At 44.9% G+C, this 23,130-nt stretch overlaps 1 protein-coding gene and 1 long non-coding RNA gene across 6 annotated transcripts in view; one reads left to right on the top strand and one right to left on the bottom strand.

Annotated features, from left to right (window-relative positions):
• Positions 1-23,130, top strand: part of MINDY4 (MINDY lysine 48 deubiquitinase 4) — a gene marked incomplete at its 5' end in the record, with an annotated part of 134,332 nt that overhangs the window by 7,248 nt on the left and 103,954 nt on the right. For 2 of the 4 annotated variants that reach the window (XM_084785487.1, XM_084785486.1), the window contains one exon: positions 22,847-23,046. The exons of the other annotated variants lie outside the window; for them this stretch is intronic. In XM_084785487.1, the coding sequence (XP_084641613.1) occupies positions 22,984-23,046 (63 nt within the window). Of the gene's footprint in view, positions 1-22,846; positions 23,047-23,130 lie in introns of those variants that run through there. 4 annotated transcript variants of the gene reach the window in all.
• Positions 5,438-22,660, bottom strand: LOC311599533. 2 transcript variants are annotated; one of them, XR_014779927.1, is made up of 3 exons: positions 22,503-22,660; positions 22,147-22,257; positions 5,438-7,333 (listed from the first exon to the last, which is right to left on the bottom strand). It is a non-coding gene; the product is annotated as an uncharacterized lncRNA (long non-coding RNA). The 2 variants fall into 2 exon arrangements; XR_014779928.1 differs by lacking the exon at positions 5,438-7,333 and adding an exon at positions 17,108-19,282.

Raw genomic sequence — 23,130 nt, 5'->3', positions numbered from 1 at the left:
ACACACACACACACACACACACACACACAATAAACTACATACAGCAAGAAGAACCACGAAACAATCTGGAATTATATAAATGTTACATTCATAGTGGTTTGGCTATTTATATTTGGCATCCTTGAAGAAAACATCTTTCCTAGCTTAGTGAGTCAAAAATTCTGAACGTAAATCGATATCTATCATATCTCATTTCTGTTGGGGTTGGGGTGGGGATGCAGGCCCCTGGCCAGCACAGTCAAGGGCCCTAGGCTTCATCCCTGGTATTGTAAACAGAAAAAGAACCAGAGCAGACGTGCTTGCTTCTTGGGATGGGGAAGTAGGATCAGAGACTGTTACAGTTGGGGTGGGGAAGTAGGATCAGAGACTGTTACAGTTGGGATGGGGAAGCAGGATCAGAGACTGCTACAATTGGGATGGGGAAGTAGGATCAGAGACTGTTACAGTTGGGATGGGGAAGTAGGATCAGAGACTGTTACAGTTGGGGTGGGGAAGTAGGATCAGAGACTGTTACAATTAGGGTGGGGAAGTAGGATCAGAGACTGTTACAATTGGGGTGGGGAAGTAGGATCAGAGACTGTTACAATTGGGGTGGGGAAGTAGGATCAGAGACTGTTACAGTTGGGATGGGGAAGCAGGGTCAGAGACTGTTACAATTGGGATGGGGAAGTAGGATCAGAGACTGTTACAGTTGGGGTGGGGAGGTAGGACCAGAGACTGTTACAATTGGAATGGGGAAGCAGGATCAGAGACTTACAATTTCTCTGTTCCAGCCAGTGAACTGGCCTCTGTAGACTGCTTCTCTTTAACTGAGTTAATGATTCCCTGGCGCTTTCTCGTTTGGCTTAATATTTTCTTTTTTTATTAGCTCAAGAGTAAACTTTGACAGCACCTCCCCCAAATCAACAGGCCTGTGTTGGCCAAGCCCTGCATTTGGACAAACAATTGAGAAAATTGTTAACAAACATAAGAAGGAGCTCCACACACCCACATACATGTGTGCACACGTGTGCATGTTGCCATCCTCCCATCCCGGGATCTTTAGCTTGCACATATCTGGTGTGGTCTAGCCTGGTTGCTTAGAAAGATGGTGCCCCATTTTGCCTTCTATTGCATGAGACATACCATGACCAAAAACAACTTGTGAAGGAAAGGAGTTATTTGACTTAATATTTCCCAATCATAGTCTATCGATGAGGAAAGCTAGGACAGGAACTCAAGCAGAAGCAGAAGCAGGGACATTCAAAGAATGCTGCTTACTGGCTTGCTCTCCACGGCTTGCTTAGCCTGCTTTCTTATACAACCCAGGACTACTGGCTAAGGGGCTGCACCACCCACAGTGCATTGGGCTCTCCCACATCAATCAATAATCAAGAACTCCCCCCCTCCTATGGGCCAGTCTGTTGGGGGGGGTCGTTCCTTATTTGAGGCCCCCTCTTCTCAGGTGACTCCAATTTGTGTTAGGTTGGCAAAAACTAAGTAGGGAGTATGCAATGATCACAATAATAATAATGATAATGATAATAATAATAATAATAATAATAATAATAATAATAATAATAATCTCATCTCTTTCCAAAAGTTATCCAAGGGTGAGAGCTTCTGGATAGCAAATTTTGGAGTGGGTTGCCAGGAGGCAAGCACAGGGGTGGGGTGAGTGTCACACCATGGCCAAAGTTCATGACACTGATTGCCTACTATGTGACAGGGGTCTTCCACCATCTTCACAGCAACCTGCAAGGTAGCTGCCCCCTCAACAAGGAAGGGGGTGGTGTGATGCCCAAGGCTGTTCTCACAGCAGCAAAGGCTCCAGATTCATGTTCAAGGCCTATGCCCAAAGAGGGATGACAGCCCTACCCCGAGTCTTACCCTGTTCATCATCCCAACCATTCCTCAAACTCTCTGGCCTTCAGTTGTGTGGTTCCTCTACTCACATATTGCCTTCTGAGTACAGGGAATCATCTGGGGACCCAGTGATGTAGAGCCTCTCCCTGGATCTCCAGCATGCCCTCAAATACCATGTTTTAAGCCAGAAGAATGAGGCCCGTCATCCAGAATGGAAGGTGATCATTTCTTTTTTCTTCAGGCTTTCTAGAACTTGGGAAAACATCTCCACAGGATACAAACTCAAACCCATCTTTCATCATCATTTTCATCCTTTTCATTGTGGGAAGTACAATTTCCCCCATTTCCTTGCATTCACAGGCCCAGGAATCTGGTGTTTTCTATTTCATGAGAATGGTGCCACACAGCTGCCCATCCCGCTGTAAAAAATACAATTAGTCACCCACTCAATTTATTTAAAATGAATTGAAGCTAAGATCTATGGAAGCTAAATCCTAGTAGGTTCGTGTGAGTGGAAACACTGAAGGTGTAACATTTGTCTATGGTTTTTCACATCTGCCCCGAACACTTCCACTTCAGCTCAGGTACGGAGATCCAGGCCTCCTTGTGCCCACAAGTGTCTGGGGCAAGCTACCTGACAATGTTAGTTGTGCCCGGTTGTGTCCGACAATTGAAATCCTAACAGCTACTGTAATTAACATAATCCATGATTTTGGTCTGGCTTTTGACTGGGTTTTTAAGTATGTGGTTACTGAGTCAAGGCTTGGAAACTTTCAGTACAAATAGTTTAGGCAGAGTTCCCATGTTATTTCTCTTTTGCCTTTGAAGTTTTTTTAAGGATAAGTATCTGCTTAATTTCCCTCTAGGACAATTTGAGAAAGATTAGGTTTTGTTCCCTTTGGGCTGGTTTCTTCCTTCCAGGGTTGGGGAAATTCTTCAGTGTTGATGGTGTGTGAGAAGATACTGAACCCTAATTTTGAGATTTGGCACGAAGTGGAACTTGCTGGAAAAGCAGGTCTTTTCTGTAAGATTCCTCTCCCGGACAGGAGTGTCTCTCCACAGCCCAGGGAAGGAAGGTAGGGGATGCGGGTTGACTGTGGCTGCTCACCTGGTGTGATGCAATCTCTTCTAAGTCACTGAATTTTCAACTGACCTCATTATCTACATTGGAAGCTTGAGACTTGCCCATTTGATTACGATTATGGCACAGGTTTTTCTGAGTATAATTTCTTTTAGCTATTAAAAACAAAAAGCACAATGTAAGAAAAAGTCTAAAATGTCCATCTTCTTAGAAGGGACAGAAACTGTCCCAGTAGGAACAAAAACCTTGGCACTGTGGTTCTCAGTGGGTAGTGACTGCATACTTGGGGCTTACTGGCAATGCCTGGAGACATTTTTGTTCATCCTAGGTGGGGACCCGGGGTAATCAGCATTTTGGAGTAGTTGTAGACCATCCTGCAGTGTTGTTAAGTTCAGTGTCAGTGGTTCTGATGTGGGAAACCATTTTTTTCTTAGAATACTTTCATAAGAGATCAACTCTGAGCAGATTCCCCTACCTCTGTGAGGACCCCAGATTGGGTTGAATTCAGTTTATACAGAGAGACCAAGAGGGCAAAGGGGGTGGAGAGGCAGGTGGATGCCAGAGGAAGAGGCCTCTGGGGGTAGGGGTGGGGGGGGGGCGGAGCAAGCTGAAACAGTGGAAGCAGAGAAAATGGTATGAATATGCACCCCAAGGGGCCCCATCTGTCCCACCCATCACATGGCATAGGTTATGCATAGTATATCGACATTTACATTTACATCCTGCAAATGCAAGCGTGGTGAGGTGCTGGGCAGCTAGGTCAGCCAGCAGCTGGTGGGGAGACTGGCTGGGGAGGGTGGGCATCAAGCTCCAGCCCTCTGCTGATGGGTGTCTGTACAAGACAAAACCATATTGCCATGTGAGTCTAAGGTAATAGCGGCCTTTAGATAGTAGCCCTGATTTTCGTGACGTCTAAGTATTAACTTGGCAGGCCCACGGTGTTTTGGATGAGATTAAACTTTCACTGGAAGATTTTTTAAGTGAAGCATACATAGGATGGGAGGCTGACTTGCCCACACAGGAAGAGCTCTGTGGCAGATGGCCCCTTGCCTGGGTCTCCAGCCTGCCAGCTCACACTGAACATTTGAGTCTGCCAGTCGTGTGAGTTAAGAACTTAAGACAAATCTCTTCCTATGTGCACTTCCTGGATCATCTGGAGAACCCTGACTAATAGAGGCACCTCAGAATCTTAGTCAGTGCCTCCCTGGTTAGCACTGAGTCTGTCTCAGTTTCTAGTGCTGCGATGAAACACCACAAGCAAAATCAACTTGGGGGGAGGAAGGGTTTGTTTTGTTTATGATTCCGTATCACTATTCATCCATGAGGGACATCAGAGCAAGAAGTCAAAGGGCAGGAAACTGGAGGCAGGAGCTGATGCAGAGGCCTTGGAGGAGGAGTGCTGCTTGCTGGGTTGCTTCCCATGGCTTGCTCAGCCTGCTTTCTTATTGAACCCAGGACCGCCATTACAAGAACAGCCCCACTTACAATTGGCTGCCCCCTCCCATCAATCACTACCAGTAATTAAGACATGCCCTAGAGACTTGCCTACAGCCCAATTTTATGGACAACTGAGGTTCTCTCCTTTCAGACTACACAGATTAGCTAGTACAGTCTCTTTATTAAACACCCCCCCCCCCGAATTATGAAAAACAAACAGAGAAGTTCCCTGCCTGCTGGGAAGTCCTGGGCCACCTCCTTGGAAGCTGGATGGGTGACTGCTGGGTGACCCTGGCTTTGTGGAGGCCCCAGGCTGTAGGGGTTTTATGGAGTCAGAATTGTTTGTTTATGGAAACTCAAACAAAACATCTTGTCCTTCCCATTTCAAGGGCAGCAAGGCCTGAACCTCGGCATAGCTGATGCGGTTCTGCCTATTTGCGATCAAGTCAGAGCTATTTCCTGGCTAAAAGAGGCCAAGTTTTTTTGTTTTGTTTTGTTTTTTGTTTTTTGTTTTTTTCTGACTGTGGGAGGTTTCACAACTCAAACTCGTTTTAAAAGGAAGGATACTGAAGTCCAGGGTTGACTTAGCCAGGATCTGTGTCAAGCCAGTGGCTGGGAAGCCAGGATCCTCTGACTGTGGTTGGCACTTGTGGTAGGCCTCCATAGTCCTCATTCCTGGACATGGTGTTGAGCTCTGGGCATCCAGTGGCCTTATAGCGTTCCTGGCTCAGCCACCCAGCTCTGTCCCCAGGTCTCAACTCTAACTGCGGCCTACTGCCTGGTCTGCAGAGAGCCATTCGACCCCAGTGACCGGCAGGAGATCAGATAGGAATATGTCTAGTCACTCAAGCCCCATTACGCTTGTGACCCAAGGGAGTGGCTTTGGGCCTCCGAGCACATGCAGATGGGGGCACTCTGTTTTAGCACCTTCAGAGACCTGAGAACACAACAGGTCCCACTGTCCTTTCAAAGCGCCTAGAGAGTGTCCAGGTTGGCCTAGGGAGATCCAAGAAGGTGTTAATCCTGAGATTCTCTACAGAAAAAAAAAAACCTATTTCATTATTTTGGGCCAAATTTGAAGCAAGCTTTATTAAATATTAAATATTGAACAAGAGATGGGCTTTGGTCAGGATCACTCCTTGGAATTTCCCAGCTGAGTGGCCAGAGACACCTGTGTGGCAGGGGTTTATAAAGACAAACCTACAGGCCACTGTCCTTTCCCATGAGGCTTTTGTTATATCCAAGAACTACAACTCCCAGCATCCCAGGAGCTTACCTGGTCCTTGGCCAGGTGGGGCTTAAAGGTTAACTGGGGATATTACAAAGGCTTCATGGTCCCCATGACTGAGTGGTTCATTTGAGGCCCCAGGGAAGAAGGCTGATCCTTCCTGCAGAGGGGCATCGCCTGTGCTGTTGTCTATCCACACAGAGGTCCACCCTGGTTTCTAGTTAAGGCCCCCGTGGGCCTGAAGTGCAGTAGATAAGAAAACACAGGCTGGAGAACCCCAGTGAGCTTCCCATCCCCTCCCCTCTACGTCATCATAGCATGAGGGTAGCCTAGGCTCAAAGGAACACACACTCCCAGTCTGCCAACCTTACCAGAGTGGTGCTGTGGGGAGGGAGTCTGACTGATATGTGCCTGTCACTGTCTCCTTTGCCTGAGTAGACCTCTCACCATGATGTATTCTTAACGGATGACACCCCCAGGCTTTTTTCCTGAGAAGAGGGACACAACGCAGGTACACTCATCTCAGAGACCTCGCATCAGCCCTCTTCCCTCAACTCTTATAAGACCCAGGTGAGGAGAGGTCAGGAATTTTAAGTTTGCTTATGCAGGAAAGGAAAGGAAAAGAACAAAAGTTAGTAGTTCTGGTCATGTCAGCTGGAATCAACAGTGTTGGAAGGACGCTGTTGTTTGAGGTTGTAGTCCTCCCGGTCTATAGAGCCATTTTGAGCTCAGCGTTAGGTGTAGGACTCCCTCTCCCCAGCAGGGACTCCTACTCTATGCTTGACTTTATCTGGAGAGTGTCTTTAGGCATTTATGCCCCAATGACATTTGATATGTGGCCTTTGACACAGCTCCCTGCTGGCTCTCCACTCCCTGTACCTATAGGATAACTAAATACTGTGTTCCCATTCATATGACAGGAGCGTGCTACCAAATGCAAAACAAGCATCCTTAAAGTGCGTGGTTTCAACCAATCATGTACACCTATCCTGGAAGGCCCCTCACCGCTCCCCAAGGACTATAAAACTTTTGTTCTCCGCAAGCAAAGTTGAACTGGCTCCCTGAAGTGGTTCCCTGGGTGTTTGATCTCCGTCACACTACCACTCTCAGCCTTCCAAGCCCTGTGCCTTGCCTTCTGCTCCTGCTTTCTTGGTGGGCTGGTGACCAACAGCCCCCAGGGAGGAGGAGAACCACAGAACAGAGAGGCAGTGAAGATATTCCCACAGGACATTGCTCCTTAAGCCCTTTCCTGAGGTGGCGTCAAGACTTAAAGCACAGAAGTGAAACGGTCCCAGATCCATCTGGGGATCAGTCTGCAGGATGTGGGTGGGATACTATGCAGATGCGTGTGCTGTGAATGTCTGTCATGATTTAAGATCCTAACAGAAGGGACCAGAAATATAGATACATATTAATTTAAAATAGAAGAACTCTAATGTGTCTGGGGTTGCCAGTTACCCTTCATTGTCCATTACGCCCATAACTCTTTTGGAGTAGAGAAAGCTGTGCATACAGCAACCCGGAATAAAGACTACATTTCCTGGCTTCCTATGTAGCCAGGTGCAGCCCAGGAGTGTGTTCTAACCTAAGGGGCAGAAGTGGGCATCTTAATGCCAGCTTCGGAAACCTTCTTCAAGATGCACACATGGATTAAACTACCCGCATTGACTCTTCAGCCTTTCCTCCATCCTGCATCTTGGAGGCCAGATTCTTCCATCTTGGGTGAGGAGAACAAAGCTCACCTGATGAAAAGAAATGACTCAGAAGGAAAGCAAACATGGAATCACATAAAGCCCAAGCCAGGCTTCCATCGTGAAGGTCCCTGATGTCATTATTTTGGCATGGAAGCCCCAGAGGCAGTGTCCAGTGTTTCAAGTGTCTAAGAGGGAGAGATACATGATGCTGATTGGCCCCCGGCTGGTTGTTATCTTTGACTATGAATTGTCTCCCATAGGCTTATGTGTTGAATGCTTGATTCCGGGCACTGGCGTCATTTAGTGAGGTGACAGAAGCTTTAGGAGCTGGTGCCCAGCTGAAGGAAGTAGGTTACTTGGGGGACAAACTTTGGATGATTATACCTGTTCCCAGTCCCTTCCTCATTCTTGGCTTGCTGTCATTTGTCACATGCTTCTACCCCCATAATGGCCAACTCAACACAAGCCAACAATCAATAGAGCTGAGGGCTGTGTCCTGGTACTTTTGAACCTGAGCCACGATTAATCCTTCCTCCCTCAACTTGCATCCGTGGAGATTTTAAAGATTAAATGTATTCCTCAACAACTTCATATACATTTTCATAAACATAATATATTCTGATTATACTTGTGCTTACTCTCTCTTGTTGTTCTTCCACCTCTGTCAACCCTACCTCCAGTTGCAAGTTCTTTTCCTGATTTCATGTTATCTTTGTTTTTGTTTTATGATGTAGTGAGTTTTTTTTAAGGTTTATTTATTTATTATGTTCACAGTGCTCTGCCTGCATGTATACCTACATGCCAGAAGAGGGCATTGGATCACATTATAGATGGTTGTGAGCCACCTGTGGTTGCTGGGAATTGAACTCAGGACCTCTGGAAGAGCAGACTACGGAGCCATCTCTCCAGCCCCCCCCCCCCCCCCCCGACCAAGTGAGTTTAATGAGGGGAATTAGCCTGAACATGGGGGTGGAGCTATCCCTTAGAACATGGGGGACCTGCCAATGTCTACACATCAAAGACAGCCAATTTCCTTCCAGCATCTCTCAAAGGTCAATAGTTCCCCAGGGAGAAATAGGTCTCTATGAGCACCTCTACCACTCATAAATGAATGCTGTATATTCCTGGTGATTACAACTACTGTGCATCCTTGATTCCAACAGCCATGCCATGCCCCTTTCCCTCAACATCTGGCTCTGATGTTCTTTTAGTTCCTACTTCTATGATGCTTCCATAGTTCCCAAGGATGTCATATGGGTGTTTGGTTTAGGATGAGAACATTATTAAACAGTCAGTTTATTGCAGCACAGTTAAGAGCCAAGAGTCTCTGCATTCATTGCCATTTGCTACAAAAAGTTAACCCAGAAGCAGAAAGAGTCAAATGGTATATACTCACTTATATCTGGACACTAGCCCAAGGGGCATGTCCCATGAAAGTCTTCACTTACCATGAAAGTAGGACAGAGGGAAAGACTTCTTATTGGGACACTAGGTGAGAGAAGCAAGGGAGAATGGGGAAATAGAAGGATCCAGAGGGTCCCAGAAACCTACAAAAAGAACATTATAATGGGCAGATCTGGGCCCAGGGGTCCTGCTCAACCTATGGCACCAGCCAAGGATAATAAGTGCAGTAAACTTTGAACCCCTACCCAGATCTAGCCAATGGACAGGACATTTTCCACAGTTGAGTGGAGAGTAGGGACTGACTTTCACACATACTCTGGTGCTTCATATTTGACCACGTCTCCTGGATGGGAAGGCCTGGTGGCACTCAGAAGGATAGCAGGCTACCAAGAAGAGACTTGATACCCTATGAGCATATACAGGGGAGGAGGTCCCCCTCAGTCACAGTCATAGGGGAGGGGAGTAAGGGGAAAATGGGAGGGAGAGAGGAATGGGAGGATACAAGGGATGGGATAGCAATTGAGATGTAATATGAATAAATTAATAAAATATATTTTAAAATTATCAAATAAGAGAAAAAAGAAGCTTCTCTGGTTAAAGTATTGTTTATGGTGATAAGCACAAATATTTAGAATTTAGTTTTTACACTATGTTCATTTGGCAAAACAACAATAGTGGGTTCTTCCATTAGGCCCAGGACCTCCTTATCCATGGAATTTTGATCAAGATTTTAGTACCAGATATAATTCATCTTTGTGGGGACAGGCCTCAAATTCAATCAGAAAACAGCTGGTTACTCCGTATCAGTCATGTCACTGTTGCACCTTTGGGCAATCTTGCCTGGCAGTCAGTATTATAGCAAGCAAATGGCTGTGAGATATTTTTTCCACAGTAATGAATGAGTGACTAAAACACTGTTGGTAGTTAATTCTATCACCTACTTAATGTTGTGCTGGTTAACTTTATGCTGTCAACTTTCTGCAGCATGGGTTAAGTGTTTTCCATTTTGTAACTCAGTGGTATCTTATTCAGAGATACCTTTAGGCTGTATACATCACATATCTACTAGTTTTAGCACTTATTAATTATTCTTGCTTGAGTAAAAGATTATTGTTGTTGTGAAACATTGATTAGCTAGTTACATCACCCTTTCCACATTTATTGGCTGCTATTCAAATGTTCCTTCCTTTTGTTTATTATCTTGTACAAACATGAACCCAGAGACTCCTGTTTGTTCAGTGGGCTAACAATCTACCACTCTCTGGGCTGAATTTCATGAGGAGAATGGCCAATAACGTAACCCAAACAGTCCTTTTGAGTATTTCCTCAGTAATCTTATCCTCTTTGGCATGACTATCACTTTTAATACTCAACCATGTAACCAGGCCTGGGAGAAAAGGACAAGCATGAGGGCTCCTGGACTGTCTTTTCCAGCTGTGGCCCCAGAAGTGGAGAAGACACCTAGAGGCATCGGTAGCTCATGAAGTAATCACCCTTCCACCAAAGTAAGGATCTGTGCCTGTTCCAAATGATATTGTGATTGAAAAATGACTTACAAGTGGCTCTAGCCAGGAATGCTAGAAGAAAGCAAATCCATGATAATATTCAAGCACTTCCTTGGAGCAGAGCAGATCACAGCCTTTAGGAGGCCCCAGGAGATGGAAGTAAAGGGCTTACAGAGGTTTTCTATGAACATCAGCTTGTTATGTAGAGCTCGAACATTCTAGCCACCTTGAGGGGAAAGGCCCCAGTAGAACCATTGGCACATAGATTTGTTCAGAGCAGGAGACTAAGAGGTCAGAGAGCTGGACCACAGGAAAAGCAAGAGGTACAAGGTGTAAAGTTGGAAAGTACGAGGAGACTTCCTATGCCGGCGGCCACATGCGGGCATGCTAGCATCTACGCAGCAGTTTGGGGTAAATGAAAAAGATGACAGGAAGTGAGTGAATCAACTTGATATGGACATATTAACGAAAATATGGCTCTTCCCTTGCTTTCACATTGTTTTCTTCTGAGTCTTAGCTGAGAGGAAAAGTACTGTGTAGTCAACTGGTGACACCTGACCGATGAATTAGATGAGGAACAAAAGAGGAACAAAAGATGAGGACCAGTCTTTGGCCCTGCTTCTGTAACCTCCCTGAAGGCAACTTCTAGGGATTAACCACTAGCTTGACCCAATCCTATTGTTTTTATTGTTCTCATTGCTTATGACCAAACACACAACAACAAGCATTTTTAAGTGAGGAAGGGTTTATTTTGGCCCACAGTTTAAGAAGTGATACAGTTCACCACTGTAGGGAAGGTGCGGAGGCAGAGGCACGAGGCAGCTTGTATCGTTGTGTTTGCTGTCAGGAAACAGAGCACAGACAGAAGGTTGGACCAGGCTATAAAGCTGCAAGGCTCACACTTAAAGTGATTTTTTTTCCTGCAAGTTTTACTTCCTAAAGGTTTCACAACCTTTCAAACCAACACCATCATTTAGGGACCAAGTATTCAAGCAGGAACCTATGGAGTCAGGGGAGGGAGGATGTTCTAGTTTGGTCTCTGTTGCTATGAAGACACAGCAACCAAACTAGATAGTGTTGGTGCATGCCTTTCTTTAAATCTGAGCACTCAGTTCACAGAGACAGGAAGATCTCTGAATTCGAGGCCAGCCTGGTCTACAGACAGAGTGAGTCCAGGACAGCCAGGCCTTCACCGAGAAACCCTGTCTTGAAAGAATCAAACCAAACCAATCAATCAAGCAAAGAAAAAAAAACAAAGCAACAATGAAAACCTATCAACCAAAAGCAAGTTGGGTAGGAAAGAGCTTGCTAGCTCACAGGTTACACAGTTCCTTATCAAAGGAAGTCAAGTCAGGAACTCAAGACAGGAGCTTGGAGGCAGGGATCAAAGCAGAGACCACAGAGAAATTATGCTTACTGGCTCGCCCAGCTATTTTTCTTATACAGCAGGGATCCTACATGGGCTGGGCCTTTCCATACCAGTCAATCAAGAAAATGCCTCCCAAACTTGCTCACAGGACACTGCTAGCGGCAACTCTGTTGGCTCTGGTTCCTTAACAAGTGAACTTTATTATGAATTTATTAAACAAATGTACCTCCCTTACAGCCCAGCTATCCTCAACAGGAGGGAAAGGAGATTAGTGAGAACAAGAATTAAACCTTCTGGGTGTCAGTTCTGTGGGTTGGGGAAGGTAATGGGGGTGGGGGGTCAGGTGTGGGGAGAGAGGGGGTGGGGGTGGGAAAACCAGGAGAACATAAATTGGTGGTGGGAGGCATCTCTGGAACAGGGGAGACTCCTGGGAGTCTATGAGGTTGACCCTAGCTGAGACCTCTAGCAGCAGGGGGATATGGATCCTGCATTTGTCACCTCCTGTAGCCAGCTGGGACTTCCAGTGGAGGAAGGGGGACATCAATCCGTCCATAAACCGTTTGACTCAAAATTTGTTTTGCCTACAAGAAGTGTAGGGATAAAGATGGAGCAGAGATTTAGGGAATGGCAAACCAATGGCTGGCCCAACTTGAGACCCACCCCGTGGGAGAGAGCCAACCCTTGACACTATGAAGGATAATCTGTTAATCTTATAAACAGGAGCCTAGAGTAACTGTTTTCTGAGAGCCTTCATTCAGCAGCTGATGGAAACAGATGCACAGGTCCACCGTGAAACAATAGAGCTCTTGGAGTTTTGTGGAAGAGTGGGGGAAAGGCTAGAAGGAGCTGAGGGGTCAAAGACACCACAAGAAGACCTACAGAGTCAACTAACCTGGGTCCATGGGGGCTCACAGAGACTGAACCACTAGCCAAAGATCATGCATGGGCAGAGCCTAAGCCCCCTATACATATGTAGCAGATATGCAGCTTGGTTATCACTTGGGTCCTCTAATAGTGGGAGTAAGTGCTGTCTCTGACTCTGTTGCCTGCCTTTGGAGCCCTTTTCTCTAGCTGGACTGCCTTGTCTGGCCTCTGTGGGAGAGGATGCACTTAGTCCTGTTATGATTTGAGGTGCCAGGATGAGTTAGTACCTCTTGGGGGCCTCCTGTTCTCTGAGAAGAAGAGGAAGGGAGAGTGGGGGATGGGGAGGAAGGAGACATGAGGATGGGCCGGGAGGAGAGGAGGGAGAGGGCTGGGATCAGGTTGTAAAATGATTAAATTAAAAAAAGGTATGTGTCTGATCACTTATATCTTTGCTTTGTTAAGCTTTAGTCATTAAAAAAAAATCAAGTCATATAAAAAACTGTGGGATTTTGCAAATTGAGGTTTCTGGTTTCTCTGTGGACTGTACTTATGGTTTAAAATTTATTTTGATTCCAAAGCATCTTTAATTCAAAAATTATGAGTTTCTGATATTATAGAAGTTACTTACTTACTGTAAACTGTTAGTGATAATTAAGATATGTAAGTTAACGGTTGGTCATGCTAAGTACAAATGGAACGTTTGTAGAGACAAGCTATCAGGGAGATGCCCATTCAGACACAGTTTACAGCTATTGAAAGTCGTTAGTCTAGGCAGCTGGGACTATACACAGGTATTTGGGGACCTAGATGTGGTCCCCAGTGTCCAGAACATGGGACTTTTAAAGGCAGAAACCATGTCCTGGCATTTCATTCATCAGTTTTAGGGATAGGGGTGGGATTTGCAGAAGTAAGCAGCTAAGTGTTTAGCTGGAGGGGATTTGTACAGACAGTTTAACAAAAGCTAAGATAAATTAATCAGTACATCCTGAACTTTGGTTTCTAGAATATAATTGCTTAGTTTACCACGGGATTCTCCATCAGAGGGGCTTAAGTTCTACTTAAACTTGAAATGGCCTCAACAAGAGTATAAGATAGAGCAGGAAACTTTTCATTGTCTTGCACTGTCACAAGACCAGTTTATATTTTTCATCATACAGTCTTATGTATATGTTGTCAATGTTAAGCCTGCAGCAAATAAAACAAAACAAGTTTAAAGTAAACTTAACTTTGTTTGTTTAACGTGACATAATATTTAATATTAGGTATATTAAAATTGGTTATAAAAGATTAAATGCTTGAGTAAAATGAGTTAAATTTACAATACACTTGCATGGTGGGCAGTCCCCAGGCTCAAATCATTCCCTTGGATGGAGAACCACCCCACCAAAGTCAGATGCATGCCAGCCTCATTATAGGACAAGGATGCATGGGAAATGAGTCTGCTGTTTCTGCCTCTGGCTGTATAGGCCTGATCAGCTCAGGCTGTGTGGGCCAAAACCAGAAAAATCCTCCTTATGTAAAGATGAATTACTCCTCATGTGTCACATGTCAGGAATTAATTCTCTTGCTCAGTAGAGAATCTCAGAGTCCATACCCACATCCTAGACATCTCAAACAACAGCGGGGCAAGTAGCAGTTACACTGCCTTCAGTGTCTCCCAAACTGACGTATGGAGATTCTGTAAACAGGGGAACCTTGTTCCTAAGCTTACTGCCTGACTGGGATGGAGCCTGCTTGTTAGTTCTGTTGGCCGTGCCTTTACCCTGGTATGCAATTCTTCCTCTTAGCAAAATCTAATTCTAGGCTCCATACATTAACCACTCATGTTCCTTTATTAAAGGAGGATGCCAGCTGCTCTGTCCTCAAACTCACAGCTTTGGAGACTAATTCAGAATATCCAAGAAGTGTCTGATTCCACTGAGTGATATCCTAAGCCCTCAGGTTCATCAGGAGAAGGTGATTTAGATGAAGGATGTTCTCTCCAACCTGGGCTTACCTATGCTGTAATCTAGACTCTGCCCAGACAGAGAGCTCCAGGACTAGTGGCTGTGCTCTCACCTTGAAGTCTAAAAGGAGTATCCTGAAATATAGGTGTAACAATTTGATGTTAATGAAACTATGTATTAAATTATGTTGTAAAATACTAGATGATGGTAGTTTAAAGTAAGAGTCTCAGTTTTGCTTTTCTTGAGATACTTTGTTTTTGTTCATTAAATAATAGCTGGTATTGCAAATATCTGAAACAAAGATACAAAGTTCATCATACTTGCAAGCAAGGAATAGACACTTAGACACTTTCTGTTCAGATGCATTCCTTAGATGCTGAACCTCCGATGTATTCCTAAATACACTTCTTTTACAGAGCCTCCAGCTGCTTGTTCCTTATGCAGAAGTCTGATGTAAACAAACACTAATTGCAGTCATTTTATCCTTCCACAGAATGCTGGTACATGCTCCTGTCAGTTGTACAATTGCATTTAACCTTATGTTAATGTCATATTTAATCTTAAAATATGTTAATTTTGATGTAAAAATTTTCTTTGTTAACTTTGTATTAATGTTCCCCAGAACACTGTACAGTTAGTACCTCTGACTTATGTTCTGGATCTTTGCCAACTGTTAGTCAGCCTAAAGCAGCTAACTAGAGATTGGTGCTCCAGGCTCTTAGAGGCACTTTGGGTGACCTCTGAAGAGAGCCAACAAACTCATCCTTTGGAAGCTCCCCCAATAGCTCTGACCCCACAACAGCTCCGTTTGTTCCTGATACATCTGCAAAAAGATCTTTTAGATGCCGTGGAGGAGTAAGGGACCTTCAACCCTCTCATCCTAAGTCAGATACAATTCTTTACGCCAGTCCTCTATTTTCTACTGTTCCCTTCCTTTGGTGCTCTGTAGCTCCTTGCTCCTTCTGCTCCTTCATTTTGGCATGGTGGTTCTCTGCTTCCATTTCTCCTCACTGGCCCACTCTGTCTCTCTTGCCTCCACCCCTCCCCCTTTCCTCCACTCCTCCCCTTTCCTCAATCATCCCAGAAAATCTCTTCACTTCTTCTCTCCCCCAAAGACCCTCCTCAGCAGGAAACAACCCCACCTTCCACTATATCTTCTTAGAGTTTGGAGTGATGATTTCCTCCTGAAAGACTACATTTCCTAGCTTTCTTGTGGCCAGGTGAAGCAACTCTGGAAGGAGGGACTATGGGAGGGAACTTAATGACCAAGTGGTAGTCCTTTCCACCCCTGGAAGGGTCACAGGCATCATCCACTCACATGGAATGGTGCGTGCTCTCATCTGCCCGTATGGCATGAGGCATTTACTCATCCACATATGTGGGGAGAATGTGGTCCCTCCTATCCGTCAGAGAGGCCTCTTTGCTTTGTGCCTTTCGTCTCTCCACTAAACCACTTGCAGAAATCTACCAATGAGCGCCTGTATATTTTTGGGTGACTGGAATGATTTCTTTTGCCCAGTCTGAGATTTTTCTCGTGCTTCTCCTCTGTTTTGATATTTTTCTCTTATGCACGCTCCTGGAATTCTCTCTCCTCTGTGATGGAACCTACACTGCCACTACTGTAAAACTATTCAAAAGGCCTTGTAACCATTAAATAAACAAATCTTTTGAGCTGCATAGCTTATTATATCTGTGGTCCCATGCCCCTTCTATGGGTCTCATCCACGTTCTAGTAAACCATTTTGACTGGATTATCATCAATGCCACCTTTCTCATTAAGACAACTTCACATATTTGAATATAAAACTTCAAAACTTTATTGTTTTCAAGAATCCTTACTAATGTCCATATAAATATTCCTCCAAGTGGTTCCTATTTGTACAGTATTCTCCTACTCTGGACCTTTCTAAATATTCTATGAAGCATTTACAGTTCCCTCATTAAGCCCTCATACAACACAATGTAGAAAGCCTGGATGGCTAAGACCAGACATCCACCTTTGTAAAGACGACAGTTGGGTCTTCTACCCCCTTTTGAGGCCATGAGCAAGACAAGCAATTTGTCCCACAATTTAGGATCTGCACTGTCTTGGTAATACCACCATTGCTCTCGGTTGCTCACCACAACTAGATGGTAAACTCTATTGCTGAAGACAGCACCCATTCTGGTTACAAATGGGTGTAATGGGACAAGCTGGACTTGGTCATGTGTAAGAGTCTCCCACAGGCTTTGGTTTTGAAGACATGAAGGGTTCCAGAGAGCAGCAGAAGGGCCCTGTCAGGAACTGAGGGAATGAGAGAGAGCGAGGGTGAAGAATATATATATATATATATATATATATATATATATATATATATATATATATATGTGTGTGTGTGTGTGTGTGTGTGTGTGTGTGTGTGTGTGTGTATTAAATAGTCAAGAAACGGGCTTAATTATTAAAAATAAATAATATAAAAAAGAGGGCAATCCTTGGAAGTAGTTTTTACTAGAAGTTTTATGGCTCAGGTAGAGTCAGGCCCAGAACAACACTCTTTTGTAAGAGAGGTGGATTAAAAAAGAGAGAGGATCCGGCAGGATGGCTGAGCTGTAGTAGGTCACGGCCAAACCCAGTGACCGAGTTAAAGTCTTGGGATACACCTGGAAGGAGAGACCCAGCTACTGAAAACTGTCTTCTGTTGGGAGCAGGGACAGGGAGGAGAGGAGAGGAGGGAGGGGAAATTGTGGTTGGGATGGAGAAAGAGGGGGAGGGGACTGTCTTCTGACCTCCACAGATGGATCATGAGAATCACATACATTCATGTGCACACACTCAGCCGTTAACAATAAATAATTGTAAGGGAGCAAGAATGAGAGAGAGAGAGAGAGAGAGAGAGAGAGAGAGAGAGACAGAGACAGAGACAGAGACAGAGACAGAGACAGAGACAGAGACAGAGACAGAGAACTGTTTGGCTTTCTTATTTTGATTCACCCTCTATCATCTACATTTTCTTAGGAACTGAAACATATTTCTGTCTCCTCAACACCAGGTAAGAACTCTTATTTACTGCCTGCTTTACCCTTCCAGAGCACCCTGTCCAACTCTCCCTTTTATAAACATTTGAGGGTAAAGTAATATTTAACCCCAAATAGGAACCAAATGAATTGAGGTAGTTTTATTGCCCCTTCTCAGAAGCTTGGGACTTGTCCCTGGAGGTGACCTCAGTCCAAAATATGAGAACTTGCCACCATGTAAGGCAGCAGCTCAGAGCACTCAGTTCCTTGCTACAAGATCATACAAGACAATTAATCTTTCTGACACGATGGTATTTCAAACTAGACTGGCCCCAGATTTATTAGCAACCAACAAAGGCAGGGTCTGTGTAGTACTTCAAGAAAAATACTAGTTCTATTTCAAGGAACCTGGACAGGTACTAGGGAGCCTAAGTGGAATCATAAAATATCAGTGGGGTTTCTGGTGAGATTACTAGAAAATTGTAGGTTTATAGATCAGGAAGGAGAAAAGCCTTAATCATCAGTTGTGTTTGGATGCTTGAGTCTCATCTGGCTAGAGGATCTAACTAAACTCCTCAGAGAGGGACTTCCTTTTCCTTCTCATGTCTCTGTAAACTTCCATATCTTTCTATGCTGCCCCACACAGACCCTCAGACAGCTAGTCACCATGATTCCTATGAGTGTGGAAGCGGGTTTCTGTGAGAAAAGAGTGCAAGACCATATCTCATCTTTCAGGGTTTGTGACTATCTCAAAGGCACATGTTGATGGCCATTGGGACACAGATCAAGGGTCAGAGGTTGGGACGCAGTTGGTAGGATAGGGCCTTGAAGGAGGGTGTGGATGAACCATTTCTTGTGTTGCCTGGAAGGAACCACTGACCTCTGGAAAGGGCGACCACAAAGCTGGGAAATTCTGTAAGTCAAGTCATCAGAAGGACTTGCTAACTAAGCTGGGCTGACCTAGTTAGTTCCCATCTCTTAGCTCTGGGCGTGGCACGGTGATGTGGACAATGCGTTTGCTTGTCTTCTAAAGCAACCCCTTCCACTTGAGTAGACAGCCAGCTTTGCACGGTCCTCAAGGGCCTTGAGCTAGAAGGGTCCTTTTAGGCAGTGTCCCTCCTAGAGTATTGTGAAGGAGACAATAAATGCTTTCGCAAAACCCCTGTCCCTGTATGGCAGGGCCTCACATTCTTCTTTCAAGCCCCAACACACCTGATGCTTCCTGCAGCCGGAACCGAAAAGGACACCAGACAAGATTCTGTACATCCCTGGACTAGAGACACATAGAGACATAGGAGTCCACTGACTCACACCCTGACAGATCCACAGCAGAGTATAGATACGAATGCTTCATAGGCAAAATCCTATCTCTGTTTCTCTCGTTCTCAGTCTCAGTCTCTTGCTCTCTCGCCCTTCTCTTGCTATATTCATCCCAAACCTTTCCCAGATTGCTGTTTTAACTCTTTCCTAGTCTTCCTGCTTCCTGACCTGTCCCTCTATAGTCCACTGGCAAGAAAAGAACCAAAGAACCAGAAGAACTTGTCAAAACCAGTTAGACTGCATTTCTCCTTTGCCCTGAACTTGCCAAAGGGTGCCCACTTCCGACTATAAACGGAAGTTCTACTGATGGGCACAGGCTGCCCCAGCTGGGCTCTTCGTTTTGAGGGTTGTGAGAGGCTAGGCTCGGCCATCTGTCTTCAATAAGCAGCAAAAGGTTTGCTCAATGTGCCTATGTTTGGAAGAGGAATGAATAGAGAGCTCCAGAGATACTCCCTGGGGTGTGAGAAGAGCTCATCATCCTCAGAGTCTCAGTGTGAGAGTCAGGTTTAAATAGAGGGTCAGGGCTATGCGAAGCTCAGCAGTTATGGTCAAGGGTTTGCTCTGTCTGGCCATCATTCACCCACTGTTGTCTCTCCTGCAAGGTGAACAAACAAGCTGTCAGAACTGTGTGCCATCTCTTCCTGGGAGACAGGCTCCCTGTCTGTCTGGCCCCGGGCCCCAGGCTTTTCCTTTCCCAGTGTGAGACTCCCGGGGGAAATTCCAATTTCCTGTAGTCTATTGTCTCAGTAGTCTGATAGTCAAAGGGAGGGGCACACTGTCAGTCTTTATAATATTTTTGTTTCTTCCCAGACTATTATATCCTGTTTCCTCCTTTTCTTTCTGCCCAATGGCCTTTGTTGGTTCACAAGCACTCAGGCCGTCTTGGGGCCTTTTGCACTCATGTTTTTCTTTGCTTGGAGTACTCTTCCTCCAAGTCTCTACATAGCTCTTGTGCTCTCCTTATTTGGATCTTGCTGGGATGTTATTATGTGATCCTGCCTGATGAACTTGTGTGTGAGTGTGAGTGCGCACCTGCATGTGTGCATACAGAGACCGGAAGTCTTGGATGCTGTTTCTCAGGAGCTGTTCCTGTTATTTTATGTGACAGGGATCTGGGGCTCGCTGATATATCTAGGCTGCTTGGTAAGCAAGCCCCGTCTGTCTCCATCTCCCTACTCCAAAATTACAAGTGTGCACGGCATGCTGATTTAAAAACATGTATTTATTTGTTTGTTTGTTTACACATGGCGCTCTGGATCAAACCCAGTTGTCATTCTTGCATGTTAAACACTTAAGTGACTGAGCTGTCTTCTCAACCCTGTGAGGAACTTTAAAAAAAAGTGTAATCTCTGCCTACCAAAAGCCCTCATAATATTTTTGTGTTTTTTCTCCTTTAAATCTATGACATAAAAAATGTCTTCTGTGCTCATTTTTTCATTTTGTCTCTCTCTGGTATTTTCCCCATTTCTCTTTTCTCTGCAAAGACATATTTTACAAGGTCAAATTAGTCTCATTGGTATACTGTGTCCGTGACATGACTCATTAAGCAGGTGAATAAATGCATGGTGCTTCTCTTTCCTCCATTATTAGTCAAGGTTCTCCAGGACAGGAATGAATGTATATTAAAGGTGATTTATTAGATAGGTTTATACAATATAGTGTAGTCCAAAAATGGCAATTTCATACTAGAGAAGCCAAGAGTTCAGTAGTTGCTCAGTCCTATAAGGATGGATTTCACAATTGCTTAACACAGTGCTGAGGGACAGGAGGGTTCCTAGAGAGCTGCTGGACTTTGGTCTAAGTTTGAAGCTGAAAGAAACAGATTCTAATATCTGCAAAGGAATCAGTAATAGCAGCCACAGGGTAGAGGAATTTGCCAGCAAGAAAAGGAGCGAGAAGGCAAAAAGCAAAGTTTCCTTCTTTTATCTCCCTTTTACCTGGGCTACCACTTAAGAGAGGGGCTTCCCCCATTAAGGGTAAGTCTTTCCACTGCAAACAGTATCAAGAAAATTCCTCACAGGAGTGCCCAGTGGTTGCCTTTCCGGTATACTTTTATTCCAGATCCAGTCAAGGTGACAAGAAAGATTAACCATCATACCTCGATTTGACCTTGATCTTGACTGCCATAGAGGGATATTTTGCTTTCCTTTGTTTTTGTTTTTTGAGACAGGGTCTCACTACGTAGCCCTGGCTAGCTTGGAACTCACAAAGATGTATTGCTTCTGCCCCTTGAGTGCTGGGATCAAAGGCATGTGTCACCATACCCAGTATCTTTTGATTTTTTTTAACACCACACTGAGATAGTTATTTTAAATTATCAACTTGTCACAATCTAGAGTCTCCTAGAAAGAAAATCTCTGGGATTATCTAGATTAGGTTGTCTGTGGGGAATAATTTTGAGGGATGACCTGCCCACTGTGGGCGGTTCCATTCCCCAGTCAGTGGATTCCGAACTGTGGAAGAGTGAACAAGTGGCTGGAGAGATTGCTCAGTGGTTAAAAGTACCTGTTGCTCTTGTAGAGGACCCAGGTTCAGTTCCCAGCACCTATGTGGTGGCCCCCAACCCTCTATAACTCCAGTTCCAGGGGCCCCAACATCCTCTTCTGAGTCCCTGGGCACCATGGTACACATACATAAATGCAAGCCAAAATACCCATGCACAGAATAAAAATAAATAAACCTTTAAAAAAGAGTGAGGTTAGCTGAACATGAGTTTATTCATTGTTATCTGTTCTTATTTATGGCTGTGATATGAGCAACTCCCTCAAACTCCTATTGCTGTGACTTTTGCAAGGTGAATCACAGTATTTTATCACAGCAACAGAAAACAAAACTAAGGCAAACCATTACCGTTTTAATATGTGAGCTCTTACCTGTATATGTAAATAGGTCTGATATATATATATATATATATATATATATATATATATATAATTATAACACATTTATTAAGTGTGTCTTTATATCTGAAATAGCTGGTTCCCTGACAAAATTCATAACTGTCATCCTTGCACGATCCACATGCTATGTAGTCTTATAGCACTGGGAGCTAGAGAGTGCCTTTGTGGTGAACTTTGGTGAGGGGCAGGAGGGGGGCCTGGAAATTGCAATTCAAACTGTGCTGATACAGTGACAGTGTTGTCTTCAGGACTCTGAAGTGTGGTGCCTCCCAATCACAGTGCACATGCCACTAGCTGCTGCATGACCATCTTTGATAAAAGCATACCTTTCTGATTTTGTAAATGTTTTAGTGTTTATTGGAATTTAATAATCATATAAAGCTAAGATGTTGGGTATTACTGCCTGGGAATAAATACTTTCAAGAAAAAAAAATAAGGAACATGTTAGTTTTGAGAAAATAGTACATAAGTAATAGGTTAGGTGATGTGTGTTAAGTCGAGACCCTAAAGTTCCCGGGTTGAAGTCTTAATGTCTTGTATCATCTAGAATGTGACTTACCTGGAGATAAAGTAAAGTTAAAAGGATGGCACTGTGGTGGACACAACTCTTTGCAGTCAGTGTTCTTCCAAGGAGATTTGAATAGCGCACAGACACATTTAGAGGGAGCCTCTGTAAAGACACAGAAAGAAGATGGAGGCAGTGAGAAGCGCTTCGAGCAATAAACGCCCCTGGTGACACCTTGATCATGAACTTGGAGGCTACAGGACTGCAAGACAGAAATTTTGTTGTTGGAGCCACAGACTGTGGCGTTTTATTATGGCAGCCCCAGCAAACCAACACAACAGGCAAAGTGCAGAGGTGGAGAAAGCTGAGGTGCTACCCAAGTGACCCGCAAAGACCCGCAAAGACTTCACCAGTTTTTCATCCCCTTCCAGTTTCTAGATGTCGGCATTTGAGTCTTGGCCTCCTGGCATATAGAGGCCATTGAACTTATGAGGCAACTGCAGTGCCCAGGTGGGTTGTTGGGGACACTTGCCCGCGCGTTCCCCTTTTAAGGCTTTTAAGAACTACAGGGTATGCGTGCTTCGCATTTTATGTATGGAGAAATGGAACCTTTGATTGGAGCAGTGACATCCACCGTAAGAAGGTGGAGCCACTCCTGCACCCAGAACTCATAGGCTATGCCCCGCCCTCAGCTGCTGCACAGACTCTGGCAAAGAGGATGCTCCTCCCTTCCCTCCCGCCTTCCTAGGGCACTGATTGCCCAGGAAGGGGAGGAGTTCTTCCTGGCGCGGATGCCGCGGTCGCCACGGCAACGCCGCTTTACTGGGCCCAACGGATTATGCGGCCTGGGGCTGCAGGCCGCCGCGTGGCCTCGTGGGCAGCGCCAGCAGCATGGACAGCCTGTACGTGGAGGAGGTGGCTGCCTCCCTGGTCAGGGAGTTTCTTAGCAGAAAGGTAATGGCTGGACACTCCGAAGCCCAGACAGCCACTCTAAAGTTGGAGGGTAATCTGGGGTTTCCCTCAGCATCTTTGCACTTT

This window comes from Acomys minous (assembly GCF_964271855.1).
Source record: "Acomys minous genome assembly, chromosome: 6".
Classification (NCBI taxonomy): Eukaryota; Metazoa; Chordata; class Mammalia; order Rodentia; family Muridae; genus Acomys; species Acomys minous.
The sequence above is the reverse complement of the archived record's forward strand: the minus strand, read 5'-3'. Positions and strand labels throughout refer to the sequence as shown.